The sequence below is a fragment of the Ambystoma mexicanum genome, chromosome 7q (genome assembly GCF_040938575.1).
Source record: "Ambystoma mexicanum isolate Mex_15411 chromosome 7q, UKY_AmexF1_1, whole genome shotgun sequence".
NCBI lineage: Eukaryota > Metazoa > Chordata > Amphibia > Caudata > Ambystomatidae > Ambystoma > Ambystoma mexicanum.
In genome coordinates this window covers 8,610,697-8,638,012 of record NC_090941.1, presented here as the reverse complement: position 1 = coordinate 8,638,012, position 27,316 = coordinate 8,610,697, and the positions used below count along the sequence as shown (strand labels likewise).

At 46.0% G+C, this 27,316-nt stretch overlaps 1 protein-coding gene across 4 annotated transcripts in view; it reads left to right on the top strand.

The window, feature by feature from the left end:
* Window positions 1-27,316, top strand: part of GABRR3 (gamma-aminobutyric acid type A receptor subunit rho3) — a 2,040,413-nt gene that overhangs the window by 1,218,194 nt on the left and 794,903 nt on the right. For all 4 annotated transcript variants that reach the window (XM_069639257.1, XM_069639256.1, XM_069639259.1 and 1 more), the window contains one exon: window positions 3,732-4,163. In XM_069639257.1, coding sequence (XP_069495358.1) covers window positions 3,732-4,163 — 432 coding nt within the window. The remainder of the gene's footprint in view (window positions 1-3,731; window positions 4,164-27,316) is intronic.

Here is a 27,316-nt window from a genome sequence, read left to right as displayed (position 1 = left end):
CTGAAGAAGAGCTGAAGCAATTAGAATCCATAGCCTCCTCAGACCCAGCCCACGTACGCAAAATAATCAAATTAAAGAAGGCTTGCCTACAACACTGGGAGGCCCTCGGAAAACTCAGTTACGCCAAATACACCGAGAGAAACCACGCCCTCGGTGATAAACCGGGTAAGCTACTTGCGTGGCTGTACAAGCGAGAAACCCCCAGAACACCCATCTGCCGTATACGCGATGACAACGGCATAGACACACACTCACAAGCTGCCATAAACCACGCATTCGCTGGGTATTACCAGGCCCTCTACACTGACACCCCACCGCCTACAGACACTGAAATAGAGGACGTACTGGACATTATTAGACTACCACACCTTGAGGAACACGCAGCGGAATCTCTGGAAGGGCCAATAACCCCTGAAGAGGTTGCAGTTGTTATTAGAACGCTTCCCTCTGGGAAGGCGCCGGGTCCGGATGGACTCCCAGGCGAGTTCTACAAGGCCTACGAGGACGAACTAGCCCAGTTACTCTCCCAAGTGTTCAACGGGGCATACGAAACAGGCCAACTACCTAGTACCATGAGGGAGGCGGTCATCATACCACTCTTAAAACCTGACAAAGATAGCGCAGAGTGCGGCTCATATAGACCCTTGTCCTTACTAAACACAGACAGTAAGGTACTTATGGCAATACTGGCCATGAGGTTGCGGAAAGTCATCCCGACCCTGATCCACCAAGACCAAACGGCATATGTGCCCGGCAGAACCATCACCGAAAACCTACGCAGACTGCACCATGTCATCTACAGTACCGAAGGTAGACAAACGCAATGCGCAGTGGCGTCCTTGGACGCCTCCAAAGCGTTCGACTCAGTGCGCTGGAAATGGCTCCTGGCTACCATGTCCAAGATGGGGATAGGGCCTAGCTACATTAAGTGGGTCACATCATCTACACCAACCCTGAGGCCAGAGTACGCACCAACAACACTTTCTCAGACAAATGGAGGCTGTCCCGGGGAACTAGGCAAGGATGCCCCCTATCACCCATGCTGTACATTATGGCTATAGAGCCAGTGGCAGCATACTTAAGACAAGAATATGGAGATGGGGGCATAGTGGTAGACGGGGAAAACCACGTGATTTCTATGTACGCTGACGACATGCTCCTCTATCTAACGAACCCTGCACACATACTGCCCTACGTACTAGAAACTTTAGACAGATTCCACAGATATACGGGGATCCAGATTAATCAGAACAAATCCTGCCTGTTCCCCCTAGCCGCCTTTAGCGGAGAAGGGGCCGGAGTGCTCCCCAAGCTAGCCCTGAAATGGGAACCCTCCTCCTTTAAGTACCTGGGCATTAGGGTGCACAGAGACCCCAAGACAGAGCACGCTCTGAATACAATTAGGGCAAAGGATGGACTGGCAAAATCAATGGAGTTCTGGAGCAGGCTGCCGCTATCGATGGCGGGCAGAGTGGGCTTACTAAAAATGGTGGCGCTACCCAGACTGCTTTACTTCTTCACTAACGTACCAAATAACATACCACGACAATTCTCCAATGAAGTACACAAGCTGTTCAGGACATTTCTGTGGCAAGACGGAAGGCGCAGAATCGCCCTGGAAACAATGCAGAGACCATATGACAAAGGGGGCCTCAAGGTTCCTAACTTCGAACTGTATTACCTAGCTGGACAATTGAAGCGCGTGATACAATGGATGGCCGACGAGGCCTCAACAGACACTCGCCTGCTGCAGCCAGGAGTCACGCAACTGCTACTCAGGGACCTGCTGTGGACTGAACCCAGAACCAAACAACCACACTCGTACTTGATCCTCCTAGGCATCCAGATATGGAAGAGAGCCTGCAAGGCCGCAATGCTTCCGGACCCCTGCTCCCCACAGAACCCGATAGCTGCCATCATGACTAACAGGCCGGGAAGTCAAAGGATAATAAGAGACACTTGGGAACCTAGCGGCGTCGCCACCCTGGGCGACCTGGTGGACGACCAGGGAATCTTAAATTTTACTGAGCTACATGAAGCCTCTGGGATCCACACGGGACAGTTCTTACTGCACAATGCAGTGGTCAAGAGACTAGCAGCCCGCTGGCCCACAATGGAGAACTTGGATACCGGACGCAAAAGCATTGAGAGCCTGCTGGGGGCAGCGGAGGGGGGCCACAAGACCTCCAGAATATATGAAAAACTGCTAGACAGCACCACCCAACAAAGCCTTAAGTGTAAGGAAAAGTGGGAACAGGAATTTGGCTTACAGTTTGAAGACAAAGAGTGGGGGGACATAATGGTATACCACAAGAAGGTATCCAGGAATGCCAGGTTCTAACTCATTCAATTCTACATCATGAACAGAGCGTACCTCAAACCAGACATCATTTCCAGATTTAGCGGAGCCGTGAGTACGGGATGCCCCAAATGCAACGAACCCCATGCAGGGATGACACATATGTTCTGGGGATGCCCCACCATGCAGTCCTTCTGGGCTCAGGTCAAAGCGAAGGTGGCCGAGGCGAACGTCACCCTGGAGGTACACACGCCAAAAGCATGTATCCTCAGTAGATACCCCAGAAGCAAGAAGAATAGACCACTCAATAAACTAAAAGACCTAATGTATATACTGGCAAAGAGACGCATCGCCATGAACTGGAAGCGCCCTCGGGCCCCTTGCTTGTCAACATGGTGGGAAGACCTTCGCAAATGGACGAATGCCGAAACAGCTGCTTGGGAGATGGCCCAGAGCCAAGAAAGACAGGACACCTCGGACGACCTACTACAATGGGTGGCGCTAATTGTTACATTGTTCAACCCCAATGCAGATGGCTCCTCTGGCGACGACACAAGTGACTCACAATAATCACAGAGCTTAAACCTGTGGTGTATTACGTTTTGGTCCGGACAGTTGGGAAAGGGGGAGGGAGGGAGGGTGGGGTGGGTGTAATTGTACTGTTGTTTTGTTGAGTAACCACGTTATTGGTACAATGAAAAAAATAAAAACAGATTTAAAAAAAAAAAACAGGACTGGGTTGCTCAGTACCCCTGGACTCTGACTAGGTAAAGCCATTAAATGCAAATAGTCAAGCACCATAGGCACCTGTCTTATCTTTCTTGGTTGTGCCACTGAAGCTCTGTTTTTCCTAATCCTTTGCTTTATTTGTATGATGGTCGATGGCTGTCTAGAAAAATAAAAATAAAACAATTGAACTGCATAACCCTGTCCCATCACCTGGGCTTGCTCCCTGACTGGTGCGCTCCTGCAAGGTTTCCCTCCCTTAAAACCCTGCTGGTTCCAACTTAGACTCTGGAGCCAAGCACCCACTGGAGAACATTGTGACATATTCAATCCTAAGTATCACGCTGGGATGAGGTTGGGGGCACATCTTCATGCCAAAAAAGAATGAAGCCATAGTCCTATATTAAACATCCAACACATGAACACGTACTTCAAGAAAAATAATCAAAACTGTGGAAGACAGCCGCCATACCAGTCTCAAAATAGAACTGGTTGGTGTCCTTCGGGGTCCAGGGTGCATATGTCCGCATGCCTATCTACATACTTCACAGTATAACGGAACGATTCCACAATTCTGTTTGAGTGAAATGTTATATTTTTGTAAATTCTAAAATATATCAGTTGATCTTAAATCAGAATAGCATATTCTAGACTGATGCACAATGAGTAAATCTCAATGATTGGAACTTTTTTTCTCGCTGTACAGAATATGCCGAAGAAAGGAAGACTCCACGTTGAAACAGAAAATAAGGGATCCTCTTCTTGCAAACTTGCCAAGACACAAGCACCATCTGATTTTTCTCTCAACTTTGACAGTCCAGGGAGTCTTTTTGAAAGTTTGATTTCTCCAGTTGGACAAGAGGAATTCTTCAAACACTACTGGGAACAGCAGCCTGTGCTCATAAAACGAGACAGCCCTATAGTAGCTGCTTACTACCAGTCTCTGTTTCAAGTTACAGATTTGAAGGAACTGTGTCACTTAGGCATTTATTATGGAAAAGATGTAAATGTTTGTCGGTGTGTGAATGGCAAAAAAAAGGTTTTGAACAAGAATGGAAAAGTTAACCATATGCAACTAATGAAGGATTTTGAACGGAACAAAGCCACAATTCAATTTCATCAGCCTCAAAGATTTAAGGTAATTTATAGAGCGACTTTATTTTTTTTATTGGAGTAAAAATGAATCTCTTTTTACAAAGAATCACTTTGCAAGTTATTGAATTGAAAGGGCATTTATACTTTGCCTATTTCTGCTACCATTGTATTGGTCTGCCAATGCTGAGACTTGTCTGAGTGGATATTGTGTATTGAGAACCAGCTTAGTTTCCAACCCTTAGTCCACGACATGAGTTTTAAAAGAAATTGATTAGCAGAGTTTGCTCATTTCTATTTTCTTGAGTAGAAAACGATTAGAAATTTTGTAATCCTATTTTTAAGTCACCAAACGTTAGTTGTACCAAAGACTTGAAATGAGCAACAATGCAGCCTTTTTGTGTACCGCTGAAGTAAGACATTAGTAAGAGGAGTGACTGTAAAATGTAACAGTTAGCTGCTTGTATGGACACAAATAGATTGTTGACTTGACCCATCATTTGCACTACAAAAAAAAGTTCAGATGTTTCATGAATCAAAAAGTTTACAATGCTAAAGGGAAGTCCTGGCCTGAGACGAAGGGCCTCATTTCGAGTTGGGGTGAAATATTGTAGATAAAACCTCCTAAAATAACCCTGAGGAATTACAGTTCTGCAACTTGGGCAGGCGGAATTTCCACCCGATTACAAGTGGTGGTGGCTGTGTAATTTCCCATGGGGCTTTTTTCACTGAATTACCGCAGATGAATTGCTGCTGCGCTAATTCTGCCAACTCTGCAGATTTTTTGGCATTAAGTGGGAAGATTGACCTCCGGGGTTTTGCTGGAGGTAAATCCTCCACTCAAAACCAAAATTCATAATTTGGCGTAGTGATAACATTGGAGCTAAGGCAGTACCTCCAATTTGACCACTTACCGCCATACTCGTAATGAGGCTCGAAGTACTTAGTATGGAGTAGCAGCGAGCAGGGTAATTGTTAACTTCAGTTGCGCAAGATGGCCCTTTCCGCTCATTGGTCTCAACTGTTTTCAGTACAGCATTAAATACCACTTTCGGGGGTGGGCACGGCCTCCAATGGCCATCAAGACTGAGCCAGTTTAGCCCAAGCACAGCATTCCAGCCCTGGCACCCATGAAAGCAGTATTTATCATTGTTAGTACTCAGAGCCACCATCTGTGCTACCAATACTTGTTTGTTCGTTTTTAATGGACCCATGCTTTGTACTATTCATGCTTCCTTATAAATAAATTACACAAATATATGCGATTGGAATTAACTATTTCCAGGACCTGGAGGTGAGCAGGGGGGGGTTGAGGTGTGGCACTCTATGGGTGACTCGGCCTGGGGCACCACCTCCAAGGACAAGGGTGCACGTTGGGCAGAGGCGCAGCAGGCTGTCATGAAATTGCAGGCAGCTACTTGGAGATTGTGCCTGCATTCCCGGCCTCCAGATTGGCCAGCTCTCTCACCCAGGTTCTAATGTATAATTCAATCATAATTGTAGAGCAAAGTGAGCTTTAGAAGCTAATTACAGTGTATGGTAATGGACTAGATATTTAGGTGTACAGACTGGATGACACTGTTGATCGCTAGTTTGATTAAACATCTAGTTAGCTTGTGTGTATTTAATATTTAAAATATAGTTTTTAATAAGAAAGAAAGTAATGAGCAGAATGGATGACATAGCAGGCATAAAACTGGGATACTAGGTGGAATATTGTAGTTTGCTACCATCTCACTTTCACGCTAGTTGGTATAAAGCAACAAGGTGATGAGATAGAATGTCAAGGAGTTTGGGTTCAGTTTACGGTTTAAATGCCAGTTGCACAGATGTATGCAACTAGCAGGTTACAGAATTAGATCGGCTATCTAAAGCATTTGACACTGTGATCATGTACATTTTCAAAGTGTTTACTCGTTGTTATGATGCATCTTCCCCAACAAAATATAATATACACTATGAGCTTTAGATAAACTAACCTAAACGTTACTGAAAAACATGGAGACTATGCAGTGTTTTACAATAGCAATACTGCAAGTATTAATTATGTAACTTTTAGGATTGGAATAGTAGGACTGCCTTAAAACAAAATAGATAAATAGTTAATACTGGTTTTGCCAAACAGAATATAGTTGGCTTTATAAACATGATTTCTTCTGGTCTGTAATTATTTGAAAAATATTTTCTTGCCTAGCACTCTGGTTTGCTTTTCTAAACGTGCACGGATATAGTAATTATTAGTCTCCCCAATACACTAACTAGAAAAACATTGTACGCTTGAAAGGCAAGAATTCTCTCACTCACTCACCCACTCATATTATAAAATGACTATTTATGGCCAGTTATTAAAATGTACGTAATACAACAACAAAAATAAAAGGAAATCTTCACTGGACAGCTTCCAGACCATGTTGGCACAGTTTCTTCACAACAGGACCAGAAGGAAAAGATGTGCCCACCCTTTCCCCAGCACAGAAGAATTTCTCTGTCAGCCTAATCCGGTGCTCTCCAAGGTAAACCTCCCACAAATGCAGTGTCATTCTTTTCCAGAAAGTTCACCGGTTGCAAGCATCCACTGGCATTCTGCCGAAATGTCACATGGAATACTCCAAGAGGCCTCTTTCTCATGGTAGCACGAAAGACATAATTTGCTTTCGACTCCTGCTACGTTATCAGGTGCTTAATTCAAAACAATTGCTGAAATACTGCAAAGTGATACAATATATTTTTCTAGTAATTCAAAGAATGCAACCCGTATTCAGAGCTCACATTAAAATGCAGCCTTCGCTGAGGCTTTATAAAAATGTCCACTGCTGCACCCAGAATGCATTTCAATTCCATGTTTTAGTCAAAGATATTACATTTTTTTAAAGCATTACACACTCCCACAAGTGTCTATTGGCCCTCACAAGAGTGGAGATGAGGAGTACTGCTGCACTTTCGCTCCATGAGCTTGACATTTGAAATTGCAGAGAAAAGAGGGTAAAGAGATCCCCGAGAGCAGCAAGAGAGGAATGCAGGGAGAGCTGTCTGTTTATTGAACAAGGTTATCAAGTAGCTAGCTGTGATACACCAGAGTCAATTGAATTAGCAAGCCTACAGAATTGCATAGCAAATTGCTATGATACTGCTTATTTTATGCATTATTAGTCTGTGTTAGGGAGATGATGGGGTGGATTCAGAGTGAGTTGGAGAAAGAGGGATCAGGAAGCACATAGGATGGGAAGGTAAGAGAATGAAATTAGATTTGGTGGGATTGTCTTTAAGCAGGGAACAGAAATTCAAGTTGCAAGCTATTAGCCAGCCATACAAAAGTAATTTGCCAACTCGATTGTAACTCTAACAATGCAACATTTCTTACTTGCTAAGAGTCAAATATCACTAGCCACTGGTTAGTGGCAAGTGCACATATTGCACCCTGCTTTAACAGCTTTTCGAAATTAAGTTTTGATGAACAGGAGCTAAAGACAGCTGAGTGTCAGGAATCGCCCAGTTGGCAGGAGCATACCGCTGGGGAACCAGGAGTGAATACACAGTGCACCACAAATCTAACTTCGATAGGAGAGGCAAACTCTTACTTTTCTTTCCATTGTGTATGATCCATTATGTTTAAATGTGTACTTGATGTGTTCTAATTCTCAAACACCCAAAGTTAATGTGACGTATGCATGTTTGGAAGGTACCAGTTGGTCTGGGGAGCCATAAGTAACTCGTTGCTGCTGGAATCAAGCTAACCACGCTCTGCTCTGCTAGATGCAAGAGTTAAATGCTTGCAGCAATTTTGAACCCTGCTTTAAGGATTAGTGCATGTCGACAGTTCTTCTCTAGTTCGACTGAGGGGAAGTGAAGAAAGTTAGTATTGGGCTTAGTTGTGGAGACATTTAGAGGTGTATTCTAGCTGGCCGATGTGTTCCTACAAGTTGGATTTACGATTATTTGTCTGATGGGCTAGACATGTATTCAAGCAGGCCAATGTAGTTGGGAGCCTCGTTGCAGTGGATGTGTACGACATGGTCAGAGACTTGACTCTGTCACGAGAAGATGGGTACCCTTTTTAGCCTAGGGTGGGAGGCGCATACCACAGGGATTCCCAGAGCCAGCCCCCCCCCCCCCAGATGATGGGTTTGGGACTTGGAAGGGCCCCAGTCCCTTTCCCTTATTAATGTGCCTGCATCTTTGAACCAAGTACCACTGTCAATCACAGCATACCTAAACTGCCCTATTCTGGCCAGTTTCTTTCTGTTCGTCTCAGAGGACTTAAAGTACCAACAGTGCTAGCGGTCGAACATCCAGCAGGCAACCTGACTTGGAGAGAGGCAGCGAAGAGCAGACTGGATGCAGAACAACACACGCAGCAGTGTCAGTGTTAGTCCCCATTTATGGATCCCATAGAACAAATTGGGTATTTCGGCATAATTGCTACCAATTTGGCCATTTTTTGGCAGTTGGTGGCGGAATTACCTACGCCTCCCCACCAGAGTTGTAGTACGGCAGTGTGGTAATGCAGTGGTAAGAGTTACCACTGGATTACTGCCATTTTCTCTACACCAATGTACTTGTAATGAGGCCCATTAATCTTACCTGGGATGGGGCCACGGAGTGGTTTCCTACTCATGCCAGAATCTCAAACCAGCCAGAAGCCCTCGTACGAACTGGGACTGAGCCCTGCATGAGAAATAGGCAGGGTTTAAGACCCCTTTTGCACGTTTTCTTACCTGTAACACCTCCCCTGGGAAAAGGACAGCCAGCGGTTAGCCTGGGTAATCCGGTGAGGACGCGAGCCAATGGAGAAAGGCAGAGGGGAATAAAAGGGGGAACAGGAAACAGGGCGGTGTGTGTTATTTGGGTGAGGAAGGCGGTGTAGAGGAGAATTACTGAAGGAGTGTTTCCGAAATGTGTAATTGTTGTCCTTTTTGTTTTCTTTTTCTACTTTCCTGAAAGTACGGTTTTAAAATCTACAAATTTAATTTATTTATTTTACATTTATAAAGCGCTCACACAGCCCACAGGCATCGAGGCGCTGTTACAGGAATTGTTTGTTTTTCTTAGTTGTGTAATTGTGTTGTATTTTTTTGTCTTAGTTACGTATTTATAACACGCTTAAACACCCAGAGGTTTTTAAGCGCGGACCCGGGGATCGAACCTGTTGTTGCTTCGTGTCGTCTTGCTTCCAAGACGCGCACGCTGCCGCTGAGCTATCCTCCCGGGATTGATGAAATTCTATTTGTTTTACCATATTTAATGTCGGACATATGGTTTTAAAATTCATATATTCATGTAGTTGTATTTATCTTTTTGCATTTGACTTTATGTACTGCTTTTAGGGTTTTTTCTTTTCAAATATAGCTAATCTGAAGGAGTGTGCAAGGTGAGGTATTGGTTGGTAGGACAAAGTGGAACTAGGGTTGGGCGTGCGCAGCAGCTGAGTAAGTTAGACTAGTATAATGGGAGAGAATGAGCAGGTGACCGGGGAAGGGTGACTCGCAGAATGTGTGGGTGGATTGAGAGGAGTAGTAGTCGTAGTACTGTAAGGCATAAAATAAGTAATAGTGTATCAATTTGCGATATAATTCTCTAGGTTTGCTAATTGGCGATTTCAATTGCCCTTTTCAAAGAAAATGCAGTGACCCTGCATTCTCCTAATGCGCTCCCAAACATCCTTCCTTTGTTCACAGCAAGTTCAAAGAGGCAAATGGAGACTGCAGCAGTAAAAATCTCCAAGACTCTTAAAGTGCCAAGGACCTGTATGGTTGGGTTAGCCAGGAAAACCTGCTTCTTTTTAGAATAATTGCAAACTAGCCGTAATCAGGATGATACCTTATTAAGCTACCTATGTTTTATTTTGCAATGACTAGTATGTATTTTTTTAAATTTGTAGACGGTTGTGAAATTCCATTCTTAAAAAAAATAAGATGTTAAATCATGCATTATTACAGTATTTTTCTACAGTTAAACAATGCATGGTGTCCATCTGTTTCAGTAAAGTTCAATTTAGTCTGTATGAAGTATATTTAATTGCACCACATTGGCAACCACAAGAAAACACGTTTTTAAATTTACATTATAAATTATAACACAGCCAAATGCTTTTGATGGAAAACTTAATTCTGTGACTTGCTGGTTACATATACCTGCAACTACTAGCCCATGGTGTACATAACTACATTATCTGTTCCAGTCCTGGTTTTAACTTTGCAATCTGGGACTTGTAGTCCTAGATTTATAGTGGGGTGATCCTTGACTACAAGTTAAAACCAAGAGAGGACTAGTATCTACCAAATGAACGTCCACTGTGAGGTAAGACTTTATAAACCTACACCAATGGTTTTAAATCCTCAACTCTTAGTATCAGTCTGTACCACTCATGGAACCTTGGTAGAGTGGCAGAGCAGTCAGGCTTATCATAAGAGGAAGATGTGAGCTGTAGGTATGTACAACAAACCTAGTTAGTAATGCACTTCAAAAAGACACTTACTCAATAAATACATGTTAAAATTATATTTATACAAGATTCACGTTTAAATACTTAGCACATTAAACCAAAACACTTTAGAATACTTTTCAAAGGCCACTGCTTAGTTTGTAGTTGCTTGTGGTTACAATTGTTACAGCTTTTCACACTAATGACAATTCTACCGTATTATCGGGAATAACGCGCACTCATAAGATCATGACTTTTAGGAAGGAAAACCGGTGCCTAGTGTAATACTAGCAGGGTTTATGGTTATAGAGGCAGTTACTTCGGGTAGCAATGCTTTTAAAGTCCAAAGCGCAGCCCTCGCTAAATCCAGTTCGGAGAGAGCTCAAAGTCTTGACAAGCAGCATAACAACTAAAACTCCTGTGGATTTTTTATAGTCTTTAAGATGCAGCAAGCTACAACCAATGTTGGAGTCTCTGTTAAGGGACGCGCTAAAGGGACACAAGCAGCAACTTGGGTCAGAGGTAAGAGGGGGTTGCCCTGGACACCTCTACGTGCACGCCAATGCTCTGGAGCAACTTTTCAGGTTAAGGTAAGCAATACCTTTATCCCCACAGTACCTTTTGGTTTGAAGAAATGTTTGTGCCTGGAGCACCAATAAAGGCAGCTATTCGCCCGGTCAATCCTCTTCGATTTCTGGAGTCCTGCACTCTGCTCAGGGTACTTGGATGAGTCGGATGGTGTCTCTGGAGCTCCACCTGGAGCTCAGCAAAGACATGTACAGATTCAGCCTTTCAAAGACAATGCACTTCAATTGGATCTCCTGGTATTGGGGTTCTGCAGTTCTGGAGAGGCACAACACCTCAGGAGATGGCTCAGATGGTGTTTGTCTAGGGACTGGCTGTTACCACGAATCAAAGGGTAGGAGGCCTCTTTGGAGTCTGTTGCATGGAAAACGGGGTCAGGACAGTAGTGGTTGCTTCCTGGTGTTGCAAAGGGTCTGCAGGCATCTCTGGTCATCTTCGGTTCCTTCAGTTTCCAGTGGTCGACTTGCCTTTCTCGTGAGGGACCTCACTTTTTATTCAGTTTCGGCACACACTCCTCAGCAGTTTACAGAAAGGGGCGGGTAGCTGTCCAATCAGGACAGCCAGACCACCAGTGTGAGCTGGTTCCATTCAAACAAAGGGCAGGGGAGTGCAAAACTCCTCCCCCATTTCCTATCTGGCCAGACACACTTGTGCCAAGCTGGGGATACCCAAGGGTTCCCCCCCCAAAGTCAAAATACTCGCACAGACCTCCCCCTCCCAGAATGGTAGAAGAAGGGCAAACCAAGAACAACCACGCTAGAAATGGTGAAAAAAGAAAGAAGCCCGCAAGTTAGTACTTAGGTGCCCCTATTGTGCATAACCGGGACTGTGAATACATTCTGCAGTAAAAAATATCACAATAGTCGGTAGAACACATCCACTGCCACCAGCTATAACTAGAAGGTTGTCTGTGACTAAAAGGTCACAGGAGCAGAGCGAAGGGGGACATTAGGTATCCCATTGGCACTCCACATAAGGTGGGGTGTGCCAATCTCTCAGAATATAAAGTTTTAAGAGAGATACTAAGTATCTCTCTATCCTTCCTTAAGAACTGTAGTTACTCTATGATAAAGAAAATTATCTCTAAGGAAAACCTAAACGTTTCCTAGCAACACTGCCCATACGGAGCTGTGTGTTGCAATAGTAAAATGCAGATGCCTGAGATATGGAGGAAAGTAGACTCCATATACAAGTAAAGCACAGAGAACAGAGTTCCAAAAGGTAGAGCCCATAAGAATGAATGAATGAATGGAAAAGGCTCCACTCATTCAGGATATAAAGAAAAAGGTCCAGAAATCCAGCAAAAAGGGCTGGGGGTCTCGCTAGGAGAGGGGATGAAATGTACAAATGATAAATCTCCCTAACAGGGTCTCTCAAGTTGACATCCCCCAATTGGAGTCCTCCCAGTTTCTCAATCACTTGAGCACCTCCCTACATGCTCCCAAAAGTGATATTTATCACTATATTTAAATCATTCCACAGGCCATCTTATCCATCTGAAATTGCCAATTACCCTGCTTTCGGTACGCTGTACTCCATACTAGTCTTCAGATCTAACTTTCCTCTAACATTCTAGATTTTTTGATTCATAAAATGTCTCTATACACAGCACATGAGGGGCAAGCATAACGTATACAGGAGCACTGCTCTCTACAACACTGACTGCACCCACCTGCACAAAGCATGGCACTGAAAACTCCAGAGCTACCTTTGTCACTCACCTGCTCTTTGAACCACTGGACTGCACGTTCGTACTTGTTTGTCACTGCAGCATGCTAGCAGAGCACATCGTTACCTCGGCTTGAACTCTAGCAATTTTGTTGCTTTGAAACCCTGCCGAGGCAACCCTGAGGGCTCTCACGATCAGCACTTCTTCAAGCATTATCTTCAAACAAGCTCCTGTTTGACCCCTGCTCAACACCACTTCCCGTTTAGAACAACGCAACTGCTGTACCTTAACCACTGTGCTGCATGTTCAGATCTGTGCTCCTCCGCGCTGCGCTAGCTGAGCATGTTGTTGCCTTGACTTGAAACGGCAAGCTCTTAGTTGCATCTGCTGCCTTAAACCTCCTGTCAGCCTGTGTCTCCAGCATCTTCTCTGTCGAATCGACCATCAAACGGACCCTGGTGGCCCTCATGTTCTGCATGCCCCTCAAGCACTTAGTTGAACCGATCCTGTAGAACAGTTCATTCAGTCACCAGCATCTTCTCAGTCGAACTGACCCGGGTGGCCCTCACGATCGACACCCCTATCAGTCTAGGACAACATGACCACTGAACTCCAACCGCACGAGCAACACCAAGAAGAATGATTCGACACGGTGAAACCGCCACGAACCACAGAAGGTATCGACTGCTAACTGCCCCCTTGGTCCACCTTTGGGCCCTAGATACTGGTTAGGACACCTTTTAATCCCTTTTTGCACCATAACATATTATTTTTAAAAAACATTATGGTTTTTACTTGCCTTACACCTCCGATTCATTACCATTTTGCTTTCTTTGCTTATTCTGTTCTTTCCTCTGGGGGTGGGTTTTGTGTAGCGCTTTCTATTTAGTTATTTTTGCAGATGGTATAAAATATATATATTTTATAGACTCTTAATTGGGCATTACCTTTATTTTCAACTGGTGTACTAATGATGTCTGTGTTGTTACTGGATTGCATTCAAACTCCCCTGGAGTATAGCCTTCCCTTGACCCACGTTACTGCAAAAGGTGAAGAAGGTAGATCTCTTTACTCTGCCTGTTCTACCTTTCATGATTGAGATCACTCTTGTTTTGTAGCCGTTTGAGGGCTAGGGTTAGTAGACACTTTAGCCACTACTCACCCTTTTATTCCTGCAGGGCAGAAGTCCTTTTGTCACAGCGGGGCAATGTTAGGGGAAGAAGGGAAGATAATGGCCCAACTTGAGTTCTGTGCCTTCTTAATGTGATTGTGATTGAATTTGTACATTTCCAGTTGAGTCCCCTGCTCTGTGTGTGGTATGTCTCCCTTTTTGTACTGCAGTTACCCTCTTGCCTTAAAGGTGGCAGCATGGTTATCCCGGAGTGTGTCCCAAGGAGACAAAGTTAGAGTTGTATGGATTTTTGCTATTTTCATGGACAGCTGTAATTGAAAGTGTTTGGGTGTAACTTCACAGCTGTTGTGAGTCATAGGGATTTTGCTGCATAATTCTACTGCATAGGGAAGTGTTAGTTGTATGGCTAAAGCTCCATGCAGCTGTTCATGTTTTCATTCAGTTTTCATTCAGTTCAGTAGCTCTATCTGTCCTCGTCCCCCCAACTCCCTGACACATTTAGGGTCCTTCTCTTCATCCGTTGCCCAGTTTCCCCTCTTACTTTTGCTTCCGCCTTTCCAGAGTTCTTCTTTTACTAATCCCCACCCATTCCTTCTTGAAATGTATGGCTTATGCATTCTCCTTTCTATTGTCCAAAATGTGTTGTCTGGTCCTCGTGCTATCCTACATCATGTGGTTCATTTCTCTGCCACAATGCATCTGCCTTGAAAGTGACGTAAGTGTCTTCTATTTTTATGTTTTTTGTTTATGAATTAAATGCTAATGAGTAGAAAGCGGGCGTGGCTACACGGCCATGTAGGACGATGTGTATCCAGAGGACCTCCTGTTGCAAAGATCCAATTGAAACTATGCATTCAGATAGCTGAAACTGACCAGAATCGAAGGTGCAGGCTTGTAAAACTGCAGGGCACGGCTGGAGAATAACACAGTATCGAGTGGCAACGTGGCTTGTAAATTCTGAGCCCGCAGGAGGTGGTCGCGGACAAAGGACCCAAAATGGCGATCCACTGAAGACAAAAGGACAGAGCACGGAGATAAACGCCTGTACCCAGACCTCTGCGGTCGAGGCTCAGAGAATGGTATGGCATTACGAGCGAGTTCGAATGCTGTAGGACAAAGCGGAGACTCCCCAGGGATTCCTTTATCCACTGTCAGTGTGGGTGTAAACCTTCTGCGGCAAGATGTTTGAACGCTGGTGGAGCACACGGGCGCGCTGGAAAAAGAGTTGAAGGCTAACACAAGTACCTGCACCGCAAATGCCAAGGAGGTCACCATACTACAGCAACAAGTGCGCAACCTGTAAAACAGGGTAGAGGAGGCAGAAGGGTGAGTGTGCCGAAATAACATACGGATTGTAGGGCTCCCGGAAGGAGAAGAAGGCTCGGACCCAACAGATTATGTCGAATATGCTGCTACAGGAAATAGACGGTGGATCGCTCACTCAGGGATTCACAGTGTAGAGAGCACATAAAGCCCAGGTCAAAAGGCCGCCACTGGGAGCCCCTCCCCTGGGCCGCTCATCGCCAAGATCCTGAACTACAAAGACAGAGAGAAGAGACCATCATAGTGTACCCAGACTATACCTTTCTGGTACAGAGACAGCGGCTGAACTATGTGTCCGTCAAAAGGAGGCTACGCGAGGCCGGGTATAAATATATGTTGCTGTACCCAGCGAAATCGAAAGTGATGCAAAATAACAGGGTGCATTTCTTTAAAACCCCAGGAGAAGCGACGGCATGCTTGGACGCACGGAACTGCCCAGCAGGAGCGGACGACCAGACAGACTAGAATATAAAACTGAATATGGGGAGTGTACAGTGAAATGTGCACATAAGAATTTTAGGATATAAAGAGTGCATAGTAAACTGTAGGACTAATGCGGGAGACACAGATGGAACACCTTATCACCTGCAGCAGCTAGTTTAGTCGGGGTACTAGTAGAGTGGTATCCCCCTGCTGAGCTCGGAGTATCGGCAGTGTCAGAGAAAGGGACTAGATGTGGGGTAGCCTGAGATCCAGGGATGGAGCTGGGCAACAGTTTGGTATGGGTAGGGAGGAGGGTGGCAGGGGAGTTGAGGTGTTTAAAGGGGTCGGGGGCAAGGGGAGGAAGTTGGGCGAGTTAAAAGGGAGCGAGCCTACAATCACAAACTGCAGAGTCATGGGAGGAGGGTTAGGGGTGAAGATTGGGGGGGAGGAGGGAACAGATAAGATGGGAGATCTGAAGATAGTGACCTGGAATGTGAGGGGGCTAAATAACTACCATTAAACGGAACAAAGTCATGATGTACCTGAAGAGACAGCAAATAGATATCACACTACCACAAGAAACTCACTTGACCAAGGAAAAGCAGAAGGTGGTGGCAAGGAAATGGAGAGGGATAACCCTGGGGACAGCCTACTCGGCGTATGCCAGAGGAGTCATAACATGGATAGCGCCACATTTAAGCTACTACAACCAACCATATATACAGATGGGAGGGTGGTGTTAATAAGAGGGATGGTGGAAAATAAAGAAGTGAGCATCATTAATGTTTATGCCCCAAATCAAGACACTACAGTCTACTTCAGGAACCTATATACTACGATAGGCCCATATATGGACCAGAGCAGTCATATGGGGGGGGGGACTTTAACTGTACCTTGGATCCGTGGCTGGATAGATCAGATGATAAGGTTGTAAGGCCTGCCCCAGTAGCGAAGGCCTTGAGTACCCTGCTAAATGATTTTCGGTTAGTGGATATATGGAGAATGCACCACACACAGGGTAGAGAATACTCGCACTACTCAGCCCCACAAAACCTGTATACCAGATTAGATTATATATTTATTGTATTTGTATTTATTGTTTTTATATAGCGCTTTAATCCAAAGCGCTTTACAGTTTAACAACAAGAATACATCAAACAAGGAACAGTAGAAGCAATAGCAATATTCATGAATCCAACCAGAAAAATAGTATGTACAATTTGCATATGACAAGGAAGAGGAGAGGAGGGGGGGGTGGAAGAAAGAGGGAGAGAGAGTAGGGAGTAAAGTGAGTGGTAGGAAGAGAGGAGTGGATTTAGGAAAGACAGGGACAATAAAGAGAACTATGACAGGGTAGTAGAGGGAGAGAGAGATGGATAAAAGAGGGGACAAGGTGTTGGGGAGGGGAATGAAGGAGTGATTTCAAGGATGAGCGGAAGAAGGACTAGGTGGGGATGGAGCTGATAGAAAGAGGTAGGGATTTCCACGGCAAAGGGGCAAGGAGCGGAAACGAGAAGAGGCACAAGAGGGTGGGGGGACAAAGTAAAGAGATCAGTAGAACGAAGGGAGCGAGAGGGGGTGTAGAATGAGATAAGAGAGGAGAGGTATGGAGGGGCAAGGTCATGAAGAGATTTAAAGACAAAGGAAGTGAAATTTAACTTGGGAGCGGAAAGGAAGCCAGCCTAGGTAAGAGAAGGAGTTGGAGATGGAGTCATGGGGAGTGAGAAGACGAAGGGTACGGATGGCAGAGTGGTAAAGGGATTTGAGGGGGGCAAGATAGGAAGCGGGAAGACCGAAGAAGAGAGAACAATAGAAATGTATAAATATGAAAATAGAATTTATCGGAGCGGAGTTAACAAAAGTGACACGAGCAAGCTATAAGGCTATGGTCCTCTCGGACCATGCACCGCTGGTAGTAACGTGGCAGAACTTGCCTCCTACAGCGAGAATGCCGACATGGAGACTCAGGGCCGAGGCATTGAAAGACAGTGTTCAGAGAGGACCTGAGAAAAGAAATAAAATAATATTTTGAACATAATACGGGAGGTGTAGAATCGGCAGGAAAACTGTAGGAAGCATTTAAAGTAGTAGCGAGGGAAGTGGCAATATCAAAATCAAAGGGTTGCAAGGTGGCATACTACGGGAACTACACAAAGCAGAGAGGAAGTTGGAAACAAAAATACGGGAGGCCATGGGAACCCCAAAGGAGGCCGAGACCATAAACCAATTACAAAAAGAATGTAGATACCACTGGGAGAGGCTATGCAACCTAAACTACAAGAAATATGTGGACAGACAGCATGCAGAAGGAGACAAGACAGCTAGATTGCTAGCCTGGTTATATAAGAGTGAGCCCCAGACAAACAATTAGAGCAATGTAAGGGGTAGATGGTCAGACACGGGATACCCAGGAAGGGGTAAACAAATGCTTTTTTGAATACTATAAGACATTATATGCAGACAGTTCTGAAGAAGAAGAAATAGACTTACTGGGAGCATTTACGGAGATTACACTCCCCAAACCTGAGGTGACAGAAAGAGAGAACCTAGAGGTTCCAATAACGTTAGAAGAGCTAGAACAAGCGATTAAACTACTGCCTACTAACAAAGCCCCAGGGGCGCGGATGGACTCCCGAGTGAGTTCTACAAAACGTATAGGACGGAATTACTCCACCCGTACCGGCGCTGTTAAATGAAGCGTTTAGTATGGGCACATTACCAGAGTCCCTATGGGAAGCGATCATTATTCCGCTCCTTAAACCGAACAAACCGGACATGGAATGTGGGTCCTATAAACCGCTTTTGCTGCTCAATCAAGACAGCAAAATACTCACAGCAGTGATGGCGAATAGTGGCATTGGTTATTGGCTGTTTTAAAGGAATACAGTATTGGGCCCGCATATCTGAAGTGGGTCCAATTACTATACAATGAACCATTGGCTCGAGTCAGAACAGGCGCGACCATATCAGAACAGTGGCAACTGAGCAGAGGCACTAGATGGGGATGTCCGTGGTCCTCAATGCTTTTCATTTTAGCACTAGGACCCCTAGCGGCGTACTTAAGACAGCAATATGGTGAAGTAGGAATCAGCACGAATGGAGGGCAACATTTGATATCGATATACGCAGATGACCTGTTGCTGTACCTGAGGTACCTTGAAGAGAACCTACAGTATATTTTGGAGGTTATGGAACGTTACACGAGGCTATCTGGCATAACAGTTGACCCAAAAAAGTCAAGCACATTCCTCTTGGGCAGATATGTAGGAATGCCATAACATAGACTACTGGTACTACAAATGAAGTGGGAACTGAGACGTTCAGATACCTGGGAATAGATGTATATCATAACACTGCAGTTGAATATAAGTAGAATACCGAGAAGGCAGTGTGTAAAATCAAAAATAGCATGGCATTTTGGGTCAAGCTACCTTTGACCATGATGGGTAGAGTAGCATTGTTAAAGATGGTGGTAGTGCCGAGGCTATTACACTACTTTGCGAACTTCCCATATATGATGCCCAAACGATTCTTTGCCAAAGTACAGAGCATATGCATGGGATTCATGTGGCACAACTCAAAGGAACAGAATAGAATTATGGAAGCTACAGAACCCGTATGAACAGGGAGGCATTAGATTGCCCAACTTTGAAGTGTATTACCTGGCTAGCTAGCTCCAATATGTGGCAAAGTGGCTATAGGAGGAACCTACACCCTAATCTAAACTTTTGGGGGCTGAAAGCACCCCTTATTTCTTGAATGAATGGATTCCAAAACTACGGTGGGAGAGAGGAAGTGGATTGCTAGACCTGGGAGGGAAGATGTGGCGGAGAGCATGTCGGTTAATTTAGAACCTGTAACCGTGCTCCCCACAGATACTGCTAGTGGCACTAGAAGGCGTGGATTAGCAACTGAGAAAGAACATCAGAAGGCATTGGGAACCGGCCGGCATAACGATTTTAGGGGATGTGTGGCAGGACGGGAAGGTTAAAGAGTTTGATGCACTTGTGGAAGATTCGGGATTACATCAGAGACAATACATCACATATGTAGGCTGATGAAAATGAGATGATGGGAAGTATGTGGCCCGAGGCAGTGTGGGCCCAACAGCCCGAGGCTGTGATAGAAACTTTTTATGATATATCAGAAGGGGGCCATGAAGTCTCCTGAATATATGTTATGTTATTTTGCATTTATATAGCGCCTTATATACCATTGGTATGGTCTAAAGCGCTGGTAGGTTGAACGCCCTTGGGAACCGAAGTTCGAGTCAGTAGAGAGAGTTCAAAGGTGCGTGTGCACACCAGGTATGTGTGCAGCTGGTGCGGAATTCGTGTGGTAGCTGCTTAGCGTAGGTGTGGTGGTTGAGAGATCAGGAGTATGTGTTCGCTCTGGCAGGATTTATCCAGACCGAGTGTGGCTGCGTTAGGCCTGAGGAGAACGCCTGGCTGGGGGGTGTGAAACCAGCAGTGTTTACTTAGAGTGATGGGGAGTGAGCGGTAGATGTTGATATGAGAACAGTTATACCGAATGGTGTCATAGTATCTCTGTGTTCTAGTTGAGTGGTGGTTTAAAGAAGAGAGTAGGCGTGGGGTGTGGTATGATATATGTCCTTTCAAATGTTCCCTGCATTCCAAAGCTTATTATTTACGTCACGCAATTCTATGCAATGAGGTACGTTCTATGCATTTTTATTCATTTAAGGCGTTAGGATTGCCCTACACACTCCTGTCTGCTCGACACTCTCACGCACTCTAGTCCGCCTTGCATGCTCTAGTCTATCCCTCATTCTCCAGTGCGCCCCACGCATGCTCTGATGTATTCCATACGCATGCACTCCTGTCTTCCCCGCGCATGCACTCCAGTCTACCTCGCGCATGTACTCCTGTCTGCCTATGCACTCCTCTGCTCTGTATACTCGTCCGCTCTGTATACTCATCCGTTCTGTACGCTCATCCGTTCTGTACGCTCATCCGCTCTACACAGTCATCCAGTCCACAAACTCATCTGCTCAACATATTGCTCGTCCGCTCTATGTACTACTCAACCGCTCTACGTACTACTCATCCGCTCTACGTACTACTCATCCGCTCCACATACTCACCCGCTCCGCACACTTACCGGCAACACACACTCATCAGCTCCACACATTCATCCGCTCCACACACTCATCCTTTCCATACATTCATCCTTTCCATACATTCATCCGCTCCATACATTCATCCGCTCCACACATTCATCCGCTCCACACATTCATCCGCTCCACACATTCATCCGCTCCACACATTCGTCGGCTCTACGTACTTGTCCGCTCTATGTACTTATCCGTTCCACACACTCATCCGCTCTACGTATTTATCCGCTCCACATACTTATCTGCTCCACACACTCATCCGCACCGCACACTCGTCTGCTCTACGTACTCGTCTGCTCTACGTACTCGTCTGCTCTACGTACTCGTCTGCTCTACGTACTCGTCTGCTCTACGTACTCGTCTGCTCTACGTACTCGTCTGCTCTACGTACTCGTCTGCTCTACGTACTCGTCTGCTCTACGTACTCGTCTGCTCTACGTACTCATCCGTTCCACACACTCATCCCCTCTACGTATTTACCCGCTCCACATACTTATCTGCTGCACACACTCATCCGCTCTCCACATTCATCCGCTCCCCACAGTCATCCGCTCCCTACGCTCATCAACTCTCTACACTCATCCGCTCCCACCATTCATGCGTTCCCCCCACTCAGCCGCTCTCCACACTCAGCCGCTCCCCACACTCAGCCGCTCCCTACACTCACCCACTCTCCACACACTACACTTATCCGCTCCCTGCGCTCATCCGCTCTCCACAGTCGTCCATTCTCCACGCTCATCCGCTCCCCACACTCAGCCCCTCTCCACACTCAGCCGCTCTCCATACTCGGTCGCTCCACACACTCATCCACTCTCCACATTCATCTGTTTTACACCTTCATCCGCTCTCCTGTGCTCCCCACAGTCATCCGCTCTCCACGCTCATCCGCTCCCCACACTCATCCGCTCCCCACACTCATCCGCTCCCCACACTCATCCGCTCGCCACACTCATCCGCTCGCCACACTCATCCGCTCTCCAGACTCATCCGCTCTCCACATTCATCCGCTCTCCACGCTCATCCTCTCTATATGCTTGTTCGCTCTTACACGTTCATCTGGTCTAAGCGTACATCCAGTCTATACGTCCGTCCGTTCAGTATAGTCATCAGTTCTACGCCCTCCTGCGTTCTATTCGCTACTCTGTATTTACGTACTGATCAACTCTACACAAACTCATCAACTCTACACGCTCGGCCGCTCTACACACCCAACCACTCTACACACTCATTGGCTTTAGTATGTTCATCTATTCCATCTGATCTCCATACTCATTTGATCTTTCTAGTCGTCTGTTCTTCCACTCCTGCACTCTTCCACTTAGTGCAATTATCTGTCCTATACGCTTCATCCATTCTAACTATTTCATCTATGTCATTCACTACATTCCCTCCTCATTCATTATGTCCATTTCATCAGTTTAGATCTCCTTAGTTTCCCAATGATTTATTCCTGTTATCCACTTTACTGTTTTGATCTACATTACTTGTTTAGTTCTGTTTGTCTTTCTAGTTTACATTCAAGTTTATTAGCTGTCAATTTCTCGCTTCAGGTAGTTTGTTGGGACGGTGTTATTGAGATGATGTTAGTTTGGAAAACCGGTTGGTTTTAGGGGAAGAGCCAGGTTTTCAGTAGTTTGCAGAAGGGCATTAAATCCTCAGTCAGGCGGATGTGGGGTGGGAGCGAGTTCCACAGGGTTGGGGGCAGGGCTGAGAATGATGATCCGCCTAACCTGACTGAGTTTGTCTTAGGAATTACTAGAAGGCCGGCTGAGCTTCATCTTAGGGTGCGAGTGGTATGATAAGGTATTAGCTTGTCTTGAAGATATTGAGGTCCAGTTTTATGCAGTGCTTGATGGGAGAGGCATAAGGTTTTGAAAGCCACCCTATGGGCTACTGGAAGCCAGTGCAGTGTCTTAAGGGCTGGGGATATGTGGTCTCTTGGACTGAGAGCAAGTAGCAATTTGGCCGCCGCGTTTTGTGCCCTTTTGAGTTTATTCAGTTGGTAGGCATGGATTCCGAGGTATAGGGGGTTTGCGTAGTCCAGTCTTGATATAACGATTGATTGGGCCGCAGAGAGTCTGTTGGGAAATGAGAGATATGGAAAGATGCGCCTAAGAGTCTTAAGGTGGTGCTGGCAGGACTTTGAGACATTGTTGACCTGGCGCGAGAGTGTTGGGTCAGAGTCCAGGGTGCATCCAAGATTTTTCACTATGTTGGAGGGTGTCGGTGATTTGCCCATGGCGGGTGGCCAGGGAAGTGGGTGTGGAAGAAGATCGGAGTTGCCGCAAACCATGATTTCTGTTTTGGAGGGGTTTAACAAGAGGTGGCTTTGGGTCATCCAGAGTTCTATGTTAAGGAGGCAGGATGCCAGATCAGGTCGGGAGTTGGGTTTCGAGTTCAGGAATTTTATAATTAGTTGAGTGTCGTCGGCGTAGTTGTAACACAGGATGTTGTGTGAACAAATTATTGGTGGGAGGGTGATCAGGTAGAGATTGAACAGGAGGGCGGATAGACATGCTCCTTGTGGGACTCCCGTGTCGACTGGTCGGGCTTGGGAGGTGAAGCTGGAGAGTGTTGTTATTTGGTGCCTGTCTTTGAGGAATGAAGCTATCCATTTAAGAGCGGTTCCACGAATTCCTAGGGAGTGGAGGCGGTCTAGGAGGATTGAGTGATTGATCGTGTCAAAGGCGGCCTATAGGTCGAGAGAAGGATTAGTGTGGCGCATCCCACGGAGTCTGCTGTCATTTTAAGGTCATCCCAGATCGCGGTTAGGGTGGTTTCGGTTCTGTGACGTGATCTGAAACCTGATTGGGCGGGGTCTAGGAGATTGTTGGCTTCGACAAAGGCATTTAGTTGAGAGTAGGCGGTTCGGTCAATGAGTTTGGCAAGGAACCTGGTGTTTGAGATGGGGCGGTAGTTTTTGGGCTCGAGAGGGTTGAGTGAAGGTTTTTTAATTAGAGGTTTGATGTGCACCATTTTGAATGCGTCGAGAAAGATACCGGAAGAAAGGGAGGCATTTATGATAGATCTTGCGTGTTCTCCTGCACAGGTGGAAGCAAAAATTTCTTTAAGGTTGTGGCTGGGCAAGGGTCCAGTGGTGATCCAGAAGGTTTGCAGGCAGATAGAAGTTTGAGAAATTGTTCTGGTGATATTGGACTAAAGGATTTGAACGTTGGTTGCGTAGAGGTCGCGGCTGATGGGCTGGCCGGTACGGGCGGAGGATTGCCTGGTGGCTGTAAGAGAGCCAGTTTGGTGGTTAGAGTTTTTGTCCTTTCGATAGCCGTGGTGTAAAAGTGGAGGGAGAGTGAGTCGCACAGTGATTGTGACGGGATCGGGACGGTTGTGTTACAAGCCGGATTGGTGAATTCGGAGATGATTTTGTGGAGTTCTTTGCTTGGGTTTTTGCAGTTTAGGATTCAGGTGTTGTAGTGGGCTTTTTTTGCTTTCCGGATTTCGGCCTTGTACCGGTACAGGTGTCGGGCCAAGGTGGTCCTGCTCTTGTGGTTTTTCTCTTTCTGCCATTTGCGTTCTAGGTATTTGTATAGTCGTTTAGTGGTCTTCAACTCAGGAGTGAACCATTTGGGGAAAAGGCCACGGCGGGTTGATGGTTTGCAAGGGGGGGTGAGCCGCATCAGAGATGCGTTGAGCCATGAATCAAAGGCCTCAGGGGTTAGTTGGTTGTTGAGACGGCAGGTAGGTGGTGGAGACTGGAGGAGTGCCTCGGCTAGGTCCGGGGTGATTATTTGTTTTTTCCAGCATTTGCGTAGATTCGGAGGTTCAGATAGGAGTACGGAAAGGGGGTCGGGTGAGTGGATGGTGAACGAGAGGATGAAGTGATCGGACCAGATGATAGGGGTGGGGGGCTTTAAATGAATCAGGGTGTTGGAGCTAAAGATGGCATCAAGAGTGTGTCCTTTATAGTGAGTCGGGCCGATTATGTGGTGTTGGATATTAATTGCATCTAAGCCGTCAACCAGGGCGTGTGTCATAGGGTTGGTGGGGATGTCGAGCCATGTGTTGAAGTCTCCACGAAGGGTGAGGTTGGGATGGTTTAGTTGGAGGTACTTATGTCTAAGGTTGGGAAAGAGGTGGTCCAGACGAGACTATACTGGGGAGGAGGAGGTAGGGGAATCAATGGGAGATGGGCTGTGGGTCAGGATGCAGGGATACCACAAAAAGGTATTGAGGAATGCGAGGTTGCAACAGTTTCAGTTATATGTTACCCACAGAGCATACATGACCCCTAAGAAAATAGCGAAATTTAAAGACGCTGGAACACAGACATGTCCAAAATGTGGGGAGGTGAATGCACAAATGGTTCATATGTTCTGGTTATGCCCCGAAATAAGGGAATTTTGGAGGGAGGTGGTCCATTTCATGGCAGGAATAGAGATAAACTTAGATGTGAACTCCCCGTGGGCATGCATGTTGCAGGGGGGGGTTCCCCAGGCCTAGTAAAGCTAAACATGTGAGCAAACTCAAAGACCTGATGTATATACTTGCTAAACGTAGGATAGCAATGAACTGGAAAGCAAGTAAGAGACCGAGAGCAGAAGCCTGGTGGCACAATCTTAAGAAATGGGCGAATGCCGAAACAACTGTATGGCACGAGGCACCAAGTAGAGGAGGGGAGGAGGAAGCGGACATGTTGATTGCCTGGAGACAAATAGTAGCAACATTGTTCCGGGTTGGACTGGGTAAGCCTGGAGGAAGACAGTCCCTCAGGAACGAAGTAGGAAGGAACACCCGCAGGAGTGGGTTGAGGAAGGTTGAAGTGAGTGGTAGGCTCGAGGAGGGGGAGAAAATACAACACAAAACTGTATACGTGAATTAACATGTATAATGGCTTGCTAAACTGTATGGTGGACATGTTTCTGCCCAATCCTTTGGAGAATCTATGAGGCAGGCCCAAAATGGCTGTTCTCACATGGGTTCGCTCTGTGCCCAGTGCTGCAACCTTGGCACTGGTTGTCACGATTGCGTTTTACTTTGCTACTTGTCTGAGGTTTCTTCAGATGAGTGCGGCCTCCAGTCCCCTGGGCAGTCACCATGACCGGGGGATAACTGTATCTGGGCTCTGCCCAGGGGAAGCAAAACCAAAGAGATGCAGGAAAAAAATCTTTCAGGTAAAAGACAGGAATGCGGATCCCAGCAAGCAGAAGAAGATATCCACAGGAATCCACACAAAGAAGAAATCCGTAAATGCAGGCAAACTGTTCAGAGATTGAGAAATGTTAAGGCAGAGTGAGAGAGCAGGCAGAGGAAACAGAAACCTGGAAGGAACTAGGAAAGGGCGAGCAAGAGGGTAATGGAGGAAAAACATACCAAGCGCAGCGCAACAGAGTAATGTTGCAACATGCCGAATCCTGATGCTTAGTCATTGTTATGCTTCCGTGCGGGTGATGTCACAACGCGCTAGCGTGGAATCACCTGATGTGCCCCTTTTGGTGTGGGGCCAAACCTGATTTGCATATGGTCTTTCTCTTCTGTAATGGCTTGGCAGGTGAAGAACGGTGGTCTGGAGGGTTGCCCAGAGCATTGCCAGTGGTTAAGATTAATTCTAAACCTTCCAGCCATCACCTCTTTGTTTTTGCTATGTCACCCCGAGTGGGACGGGTATGCCCAGACGTGGGTCCCGTGCCTGTTGGGCCTAGAGACCCAAGCTACTCCTCACTGATGAGCCCCAACAAGGGCGAAACATGTTTGGGGATGCTTGTGGTCTCGTGCAGAAGGGATGTGGCCTAGCAGTTCGGGCTGGACTGCCCCTTTTGGGGTGGGGCCAAGCCTGATTTGCATATGGTCTTTCCCTTCTGTAATGGCTTGGCAGGTGAAGAACGGTGGTCTGGAGGGTTGCCCAGAGCATTGCCAGTGGTTAAGATTAATTCTAAACCTTCCAGCCATCACCTCTTTGTTTTTGCTATATCACCTGATGTCCGCCATATTGGATAGGGTGGAACTTCTTCCCGCAATGCCAAACGGACCATACCAGTGCTTTCCGAGCATGCCGGTAACTAATGACACTGGTTTATACTGCCCCTTAGCCCTACACTGGCCAATACACACAGTGTGTTGGTTGACATGGGTGTTTGGCAGTTTTTTTGGACTGGCCGCCAACATAATTGTGCGAGTAGAGGATTAGCTTAGTCCAGTCTTTGGCTGTATGACAATATCTATGAGAGATGTGGCGGGTCAGAAGAAGGACATGGACTCTGATAAGTATTTTACTATGAGTTTTATTAGAGAAAAGTAAAATGCCTATCTTTCCTTACACTATAAGAAATCCCTACCTAACAGAACTAGCTCACATGCTAGTCAGTGAATGTCTTAACAGAATATTTCCTCTGTCCAAACTAAGCCTTACTGACCCTACCACTATCAAAAAGTAAAGGCAGGAGAATGTCTCAGTTCTGGGGTTTTTGTTTCTTGCAAACAACTTCTTCAATAGCTGATTTTCAGATGGTCACTGCAGAAGTTCCGGATGGTCACCCTCCAGCACGTCCTGGGTCAGC